The 10,445-nt window shown below is 36.8% G+C and overlaps 1 protein-coding gene across 1 annotated transcript; it reads left to right on the top strand.

Moving 5' to 3' along the window:
• The first annotated feature begins 3,151 nt into the window (after positions 1-3,151).
• Positions 3,152-5,923, top strand: LOC132565486 (uncharacterized). Its single transcript, XM_060230137.1, has one exon. It carries the CDS (start codon positions 3,152-3,154, stop codon positions 5,921-5,923), a length of 2,772 nt encoding a protein of 923 aa, XP_060086120.1.
• Positions 5,924-10,445: the final 4,522 nt, after the last annotated feature.

Genomic DNA, 10,445 nt, shown 5'->3' with positions numbered 1-10,445 from the left:
GATTTTGTTGAGAATTTCATGTCATTACAATATAGACTACATAAAAATTTCAGGACTCTTTCAAAGGAGAAATGGCACAATTTTTATAAAGCACATCAAGTTTTCAAAGAAAACCATCATAAACTGAGTGAAGAAATCACAAAACAAGTTTTAAGAAAGGGCGTGGAAATAACTCCTCAGAAAATATACCAAATTTCAAAGATTTGGTTTGAAACCAAGGGAGATCTACTATCAAGATTACAGTGCTAAAATAAGAAAACAAGGGGAAATAACTCCTTCGAAATTAAGCCTACTCAAAAAGAGATATGTTGAAAACTGGGAGATCTACAGACAAGATTAAATTATCTGGGAGTTACAGACCGACAGACAAATGGGCAGACAAAGTTATCATCAAAGACAATCACTGTTTATTGCTGGTCTCTGCACAATACATGAAAAAGGTGATAAAAATGAGAACAACAAGAAAACTAGAAGTGATTAAAGGTCACAAAGAACCACATTGTTCATTTGAAATGTAGACATTAATGGAACAATCTAACGGGGTTCTAAACGTATAAAAATAATGTATCTTTGTCATTACAGAAAAGAAAAACAAAAAATAGTGTTCTAATGAGTATTTTGAATTTGAACAATTTGACACCAGAATGGAGTGAACATTTCTCACATTACACATGTTAACAAGATACAACACCAAGATCTGCATGTACTGACTACTTTCATGACAACTTCTTAACAACTTGGAAGCCCTTGAATTAATAGAATTTATAAACAACTTACTTATCAGTGGTCAAATATCTAGTACCCAAACTGAAGTAATGTATTTTGATGTGTATACTGCCAACTTACTTTCTCTAACACATAACAAGAGGCAAAAATCTGTAGATGGATCTTGTTGATTTACACATCAAGTTTTCTCTTTTACTTGCTCTTAATTGTATTCATTACATTATGTAGAGTTCAACAAAGGAACCTGACATAGGATACAAGACGAGGATATCAGCAGCAAGATCCCCTGCCAATTTTAATTTGTAAAATATATACATTTAAAGTGAGCAACATGGAAAGTTAAAGTATTGAATCCATTTATTATGTTCAGTTTAAAATTCTGCTGAAAGTGATCAAAGTAATAGAATATTTGTCATTTAATTTCAGTGATACTGGATCAATCAATAATTCTATTACCGCTCAAGTATGACAAAACAGTGAAACGGTTTATACACATGGATAAAAAATACAACCAGTGAGAGTGCAACATCACTTCATACATTAGACTTCTAAAAACATTTCTGAGATTCACTATCATAGCTTTTTTACCAACTCTGTTTCTTATCATTATACTTATTCTTCTTCCATAATTTTGTTGTGACTTAATTTCCAAATTGGTAAGAGATATGTTTATGGTCTTTTAAAGGTCTCTTATTTCTACCTCAGAAGATATTCTGTGCAAAGCAATCAGCCATTCAGCTCACAGCTGCCTCATTACATATTTGCAGAATTAGCTGATAATCAAACTTAAGAGAGAGGTTAAGGCACTTAGTCTGTTAAGCAAGTCTCATAAAAAATTTGATCATTCCTTTAAAAGAGAGTGGAAAGCAATCCTCAAGACTGTTTTAAGATATCAGCTTATCAGGAATGAGCACCATGATTAAAAATGCACAGAATTCACGATTGATCAAACTTGAGTGAGGAGATTATGTAATAAGTTTACCTAGCAAGTCTCATCATATTTCATTTGTTCCTTTAAAAGATAGCATGGGAAGGACGTTTAGTTGAGTGCTGAAAGATATCAGCCAACCAGGTCGCAGCAGTTTCGTAAAATATCCATAGAATTTTCTGATAATCGAACCTGAACAAGGAATTAAGGTTTCAAGTCTAAAAAGCAAGTTTCCTGAAAATCTTATTATTCCTTCATAAGATAATGTGCAGAAAGATTTCCTAAAGACTCATGAAGAAATCAGTTAAACAGGCCACTGCAGCCTCGTTAAATATGAACAGAATTTACCATCAATCCAACTTGGATAAGGGATTCAGGTAACAAGTGTACCAACCAAGCTCCATTAAAATGATATTGCCACAACATGAACATTGTTCTTCATGGGTTCTGTGAGTGTTGTGAACATCGGAGCAAGATTTACCTGTAGTTTATGGTGGCTACCTAGCTTAACAACAGGAGGCCTCTTACAATCAATTCACAGCAATTAACTGTAGGGTTAAGTGTCCTGTCTGAGGACACAACTACTAAAGGACTGTATGTGTCTCAGCTTTCTGATACAAACACCTTGGGTAGGAATTCGCAACAGGTTCGGGATAAGTTGATTTTTATTCGTGTGAAATGTCTACCGGTTTCGCCCGAACAGTGGGCTTCTTCAGGACAGAGTATAAACAATTTTTTACCCCTAAGGTACTGAAAATCGGGAGAAAGTTTTCATTGTTATTTATGACGTCTTACAATAGACATCACATGATCATAAAGTAACGGTTAAAATTCTATGATATTCGATTACCGGAGGTTAGGTTACCAGTCGGAGTCTACGTCGACGGTGTGCCTAGATGAACGAGTCTATGATGACTAGTCTATTAAGATCAGAAGAATGACTATGCAATATACATATGTTTATATCTTGTACCACCATATTAGAAACTATCGCATATGAACTTTAAAAATTTTTTTCACTGTTAATTCCGAAAATTAAACTAAAAATGATAACAGTAACCGTGAAGGAATATCATAGAATTTTAACCGTTACTTTATGATCATGTGATGTCTATTGTAAGACGTCATAAATAACAATGAAAACTTTCTCCCGATTTTCAGTACCTTAGGGGTAAACAATTGTTTATACTCTGTCCTGAAGAAGCCCACTGTTCGGGCGAAACCGGTAGACATTTCACACGAATAAAAATAAACTTATCCCGAACCTGTTGCGATTGACTTATATACTTTGGTTTCCCCTATTCCTTCAATCGCCCTGCATACCGGGTGGTATCCGGGCAAGGGATATAAAGAACCAACGGAACCTTAATAAAAGTCAAGGCGTTGGCTCTACCCCTGGATTTACGTTGTCACGTTTTATTAGAGCCCCTGCATCCCCAGCGGATCCGCCGTAGGAACCACTAGAGTCCGCCATTGGACCATTTTCCTCAACCGAGCATGAATGACAACACTAATGACTTCTTGTTCAAGTTACCACATGACAATCACACGGATAATGCCAGTAACCTAGAACTTAAAAGGAAGAGAGAAAATACGACTACAGAGAGAACAACCTTACCAGCCTCAGTAGTACCACACTTCAAAGCCTTACGCAAGCTCAGAATCCAGGCACTTAAAGGTCAGAACCACACCGACTATCTTCGAAAGTGCACACAAAACGGAATTGTACCTAAAGGACTACAGGTCACTGTAAGCCCTCAAGTACCAGAATTGAACACAGAGTTTAGTATTGAATGGGACAAATGCCACATGAAATTCGGGTTGGACCTTACTAAAGCTCTCCTGAACTATTGGGCTGACAGAAACACACAGTTGGCCGCGGAGATAGAAAAGGTCAAAGATCTAATTAAAGCAGTAACTACACCAGACATATCAGATCTGGTCTGGGATACAACTGAACTTACACTCACACGCATTAAGGAGTCAAGGAAAGATAAACAAGACAAGACAGATAAACAAACGGGATGGAACTCACGCGCAAACACCACCGGAAATTCATCCCGCGGAAAAAAATTCAGGAAAACGCGCATAGAAAGTGATTATAGCGGGATTGTAAATTTATCAGATAGGGTATTAAATAAAGCCGAATTAGATGTTTTGTCCAAAGGTCTAAATTTCTGCCCGACTCCAGGGGCACCACAATTAGATAACATACTCACTCACACCTACCTTTTTAACCGAAGGGTACGCATCAACCATTTCTTCAAGGATACACCAGAACAAGAGAGAAGCCCGTTCCGCAGAACATCCGGCTGGACTCCACCGGCAGGAAATGATACTTTTCTAGATACTTTTCTCAACATAGTCACAGAAAGTATACACGATCACCGGATTTGGAAACCACACAGAAGCAACCTTTCCAATAAGGAAAAGGATGCCCTCAAATCACTGAGTAATGATGGAAACATCGTCATAAAACCAGCGGATAAGGGTGGCGCTATAGTCATCCTTAACAAAGAGGACTACATGCAAGAGATACACAGGCAAATACATGATAGTACTCACTATGAGAAAGTCAAATCAGATCTAAACCCATCAGTCACAAAAAAGATTACCGGTTTTCTTAAGTTCATAAAAGATAGAGAGCTATTAACCGACACTGAAATCAAATACTTAACGCCAAGAAACCCCCGAACCCCGATATTTTATACGCTACCTAAAATACACAAAGCAGGTAATCCGGGAAGACCCATAGTATCGCAAATAGGTAGTTGCACAGAAAAGATATCAGAATTTGTAGATCACCATCTTAAACCACTAGCCATGAAAACAGACTCATATTTGAAAGATAGCAATGATTTCCTACGAAGAATAATAAACTTAGGCCAACTACAGACGGGGAGTATACTATGTACAGCGGACGTATCTTCGCTGTACACATCTATCCCACACACAGAAGGAATTAGGGCAGTGAAATTAGCCTTAGATGGGAGAGGTCCGCAGGCACAACCCAGCACGTGGATCCTCCTTCGGATGATTGCATTAATATTAACAAACAACTGTTTTAGGTTCAACACGGACTATTATTTGCAGAAACTAGGTACCGCCATGGGGACCAAGATGGCACCTAACTATGCAATAATTTTCATGGATTACATTGAGAAGAAATTCCTAGCCACACAAGGAAAAATACCACTAGTTTGGTGGAGATATATAGATGACATTTTCTTTATATGGACACATACAAGAGAGGAACTTGCCTCCTTTTGTGAAGCCATGAACTCAAACCACCCAACAATTAAGTTCACCTTTGATATCAGTGATACCGAGGTCAACTTCTTAGACACCACTATATACAAACTACCGGACGGCAACTTGGGAAGCAAACTGTATAACAAACCCACTAATGCGTTTTTATACTTGCACTACCACAGCTGTCACCCCAAACGTTCCAAAACCAGTATCCCATACTCACAAGCATTAAGAATCAAGAAAATATGCAGTGACCCAAACCACTTCGAACAGGAATGCTCCAACCTAGTAGGGAGATTCAGAAAAAGAGGATACCCGCTTAACCTACTGACCGAGGCAGTCAATAAAGCACGAGCCGTGTCTAGGGAAGAATTATTAAACCCGGAAATGAAAGAGAACAGCCGCAAGGTAATACCTTTCGTCATCCCGCATAACCCAGCAAACCCACCGATTGGATTATTACTAAAGAAATACAAACATATCTTAGGACAGGGCCCGGGAACCAGGGGCCTGTTGAATTACAAAATGATAATGGCCTACACCAAACCCAAGTCCATCAGGAATATATTAGTGAAAAGCGATATCTGCCGTGACTCTATCCGACCGGGCAGTGGTCCGTGCGGAAAAAACTGCAGAATATGTGCGCATATGAAACCCACTATCCACTTCACAAGTCACACTACCAGATCAGAATATAAAGTACAGGGACAGATCACATGCCAAAGTGTGAACGCGGTGTACCTAATATCATGTAAAAAATGCGGTATGCAGTATGTCGGACAAACATCGACGACGATAAATACACGCATCCGCAATCATCTGTATAGCATCATTAACAAACACCCAGACAAGCCGGTGGCGGGACATTTCACGTCGCCAGGTCACAGTACCAGTGACGTCATAGTCACCGGTCTGTTATCGAACGTCAGTGATAACAACCGTCGCCTGAGAATTGAAGAGAGTTGGATCAGGATATTGAGAACAACGCAGCCAGAAGGTCTTAATATTATATCGTGATGGCGCGTACGAAACAAACACCAAGGAAACAGGCAACAGATCAAAAGACGCAAGTAAAGCCGAGAATACCGTGCATAAAATGCGGCAAAACGTACTCAAGTTTAGGAAACCTGAGAAGACATGCAGATAAAGTACACACCATGCTGAAAACATGGCACCGATGCAAAATTTGTAAACATACTTATGGAAGGAAAGGGGCGTACAAAGAACATTTAAAGAAAAAACACCCAGGATACCAAGTGGAACCTGAAATTTTCCAGGATAACACCAGAATGGACGCAACTAAACCGGAGGATAAGCGCCTGTTCGAGGTGCTGACAAAGAAACAACTACAACAAGTGAAATTCAGATTGAAACCAGCGGAGGGCCCATACGACACAGTCGGACCAGCCCATAAAAACTATCGACCGGTTTTGGATTTAGCACTAGAAGAACTAAAGAAAGACTTGGAATTATCTGATAGTGATGATACAGCGTCAAACTCTAACATATCGTCTACGGTCGATTACCGGAGGTTAGGTTACCAGTCGGAGTCTACGTCGACGGTGTGCCTAGATGAACGAGTCTATGATGACTAGTCTATTAAGATCAGAAGAATGACTATGCAATATACATATGTTTATATCTTGTACCACCATATTAGAAACTATCGCAAAGTTTAAAAAATTTTTTCACTGTTAATTCCGAAAATTAAACTAAAAATGATAACAGTAACCGTGAAGGAATATCATAGAATTTTAACCGTTACTTTATGATCATGTGATGTCTATTGTAAGACGTCATAAATAACAATGAAAACTTTCTCCCGATTTTCAGTACCTTAGGGGTAAAAAATTGTTTATACTCTGTCCTGAAGAAGCCCACTGTTCGGGCGAAACCGGTAGACATTTCACACGAATAAAAATCAACTTATCCCGAACCTGTTGCGATTGACTTATATACTTTGGTTTCCCCTATTCCTTCAATCGCCCTGCATACCGGGTGGTATCCAGGCAAGGGATATAAAGAACCAACGGAACCTTAATAAAAGTCAAGGCGTTGGCTCTACCCCTGGATTTACGTTGGGTAGGAATTGTTACACCCTACATCTTAGACATGACGAGGCATGATGTTATGTCGATAGCTATCAACTTGTACAAGGTTAATAAAATAACATAAAAAGACATCTGAAGATGTAAAAAATACAAAAGAATTGTTGATACAAACATGTCTTAGATATTTCTTCCATTTGATATAGATCTTACACAGACATGGAATGTCATAGTGTACACGTTTGGTTATATTTAGGTGTTGGGACATTTTTGTACAATAGAAAAATAACATTGTCATGGTTGTCATGACATGAAAGCCAATCACAGACTCAATAAACAAAGCCAAAGTTTATATCTTACACTAAACTGATTGTATTTCATGAAATTAAAAACATTCAGGTCTGTTATTGCTTGATCTTATCATTATCCAACTAATTTTGAAGTAAAGAAACATTCACAAGCTTTGAAAAACACTCAATTGAAAATTAGCAAACTTGCCAATCAGAGATGATATTTCTTGGATGCTAAAAACATTTTGATCTTAAGTGTAAATGTCAACTATGTAACATTAACATGAATAAATTAATTATCAACAGTATAGCAATGTAAGCAGGATTCCCCTTCACCATTAATTAAGTCATAAGAAAATAAAACCCTCCAGTACACAAAGCCTAGTCACAAAAAAATCAAAAATATTTTTCGTTCTATTGATAAAAGGGAATAATATTACAATTTGATTTCTAATATTGTTCTATTATACATATAAAAATAAGGACAGCAGTGGCCAAGTGATTAAGGTGTCAGACTGTCTTTTTAATACTTGCCCTCCACTTCTTGGTCGCAGGTGCCAGACCTATGTGGGGCTGTTGCCAAGTACAGGCTGCAAGTAGGTGGTTTTTCTCTCCAGTAACTCTGAGTTTTCCTCCACCACACAAACCTGACATGTCCTTAAATTACCCTGGCTGTTAATAGGATGTAAAGCAACAATAACTGAACTATCTGTATAATCAGAGTTTATATCATTCCAGTGATAAAAAACTCAATAATTATCCAGCTTAGTCAGCTAACAAAAAGAGTACAAATCTGCCATTACAGTAACAGAAGATCCTCAACAACAGGTTATATACCTTATACAAGAACAATGATAGCAAGTCTGTGTTACCTCTACAATATGTACTGTCAAATCTGTAATAATCAACGGAGCAGAAAAAGTGGTCTTTATAGACAGGTGACCTTAACAGAGTGGTTTAATCATATACTATGAACTGTATATTGACTGGGACAGTGGCCTTTATAGACAGGTGACCTTAACAAAGAGGTTTAATCATATACTATGAACTGTATATTGACCGGGACAGTGGCCTTTATAGACAGGTGACCTTAACAGAGAGGTTTAATCATATACTATGAACTGTATTTTGACTGGAACAGTGGCCTCTATGGACAGGTGACCTTAACAGAGAGGTTTAATCATAAACTATGAACTGTATTTTGACTGGAACAGTGGCCTCTATGGACAGGTGACCTTAACAGAGAGGTTTTTATCATATACTATGAACTGTATTTTGACTGGGACAGTGGCCTCTATGGACAGGTGATTGTTAAATAAAGGTCGCCTTTCAGGCAGATATGAGTGCACATTATAGATACATTTTGTATGTACAGGTATATTCTAAACAATTAAACACAAAACAAAGAGATTTGCAGTAAACAAGTCTCAGTAAACAACTTAACAATAAACACATAACCATAACAACAGCTAAATACAAACTCAAAGTCACATAGGAAATAAAATATTTGCCAGGTCATGACCTCTCATGACAAGCTAACAATACAATTAAATACTGTCACATGATAATGCTGTACACAAATCTCTTCTCTTTAATGTTTAATATCACCTCTGAATTTTTTCTAAGCCCCATATTTTTTTCATTGTTCTGCATAAGCATTTTCAAATTACACTTTTTACACTTAAAACATCAATAAATCAACTGATCATTTGATTACATTTTTTGTCAGTGAAATATCAGAATTTATCAATAATAAGAAATTAAACCAGCAAGACAATCATCAGTAATGATGCTATTACTTTCATAGTTTTGATCAATGTGAGAGGTGCAAACTCAAAAATACCAACATGTCAACAGAATTATAATCCAAATTCAAATTAAAAGAAAGATTTACAAAGAGACTCCTGAAAAAGTATAATGAGAATAAAGGCAGGTGTCCCCCCCAAAAAAATTAGATAGCGCAAAGCGTGACATTATCCCCTTGGCCCCATTATTTAAAAGAAAGACACATAATTATATATATATATATGTTAATATGACAACAAGTTTAATTTCTATTTGTTATTTTTGATTGTTCCACACAAAGTATTGAAATGGAGAACTTCTACTAGAGTACTAGCTTGATGCTTGTACAAAGTTTTGAGTACCAGGTAATTACCTTGAACAGTTTAAGAGAACTTGTCTGAAAAATCTTCACCTAGTGATTTGACCTGTTTCCATGGTAATAGAAAAAGTATTTAAAAGGAGAACAGTTTCCAAGAACTGGTCCAGAAAAACTGAAATTTTTTATGATGATTATCTGTTTCCATGGTAACAGAAAAAATTTAAATAGGGCACTAACCTAATATATTTTTGACTGTTTTCATGGAAACAGAAATTAAAAAAAAAAAACCCCAAAATGTCGTCAATAGCAAAAGGCACAACTAGGGCAATAACTTAATATATATAGCAAGTTTTGTGAAGATGAGTTAAACGGTTTTGAAGTCATGGCAGGAAAAGCCCTTAGACTGATAGATGCACGGAGACCAAATTGATATCCCCACAAATGCGTTTTGCGGACGATAAAAATCTGTCATATCATAGCCCAACTGGGAATCTGATGTATAAATACAGATACCTGCCTTGTAAATGTTCATCTATCAAAGTAAGCAAGTCATGGTTCTAAATGAGAACACGGTAAACAACAACGGAATCAACAAGTATACTAAGTTACCAATAACTGGTTTTCTATAAAATCTTTTCCGTTTACATTTCAGATTTTCTCTTATTAGGTATACAAACAACTGTTTTATAATCAAATCTTTTTAGATAACAGTGTAAAATAGTAAAATACAATAAAAGGAAGTCTATTCAAAGTGGCATTTCCTTGTTGTCGATAGTAATGTAATACTATTTTAAGTCAAAGAATGCACTATAGACCAAAACCTTTCTGAACATTGATTGATTCCATGTTCGGAAGAGCTTTTCACATTTTTAGCTTTTCAAAATGTAAAAAGAAAATTGAGCAGTGCTGCAGCAATACATGTCTCCTAACAATGATTTTATAAAAATAGTTGCAATGACCTTGACCCAATAATCCTGAAACTTGAACTTGTCTAAGATCCTTTGATGCTTTAGAAGTGTCTGAAATTTATGAGAATTCAAGTCATGGGTGTGCTGAAAATGATTTTCTAAAAATAGTAGCAGAGCAGTGACTTTGAC

Source organism: Ylistrum balloti, unplaced genomic scaffold (genome assembly GCF_031769215.1).
Source record: "Ylistrum balloti isolate Yb309-2 unplaced genomic scaffold, AGI_CSIRO_Ybal_v1 Utg369724, whole genome shotgun sequence".
Classification (NCBI taxonomy): domain Eukaryota; kingdom Metazoa; phylum Mollusca; class Bivalvia; order Pectinida; family Pectinidae; genus Ylistrum; species Ylistrum balloti.
Note: the sequence above shows the minus strand (reverse complement) of the source record. Positions and strands in the feature narration are given on the sequence as shown.

Excerpts from the sequence above, each read along its gene's own strand:
- LOC132565486 (XM_060230137.1), top strand. The coding sequence starts at position 3,152 with ATGAATGACAACACTAATGACTTCTTGTTCAAGTTACCACATGACAAT.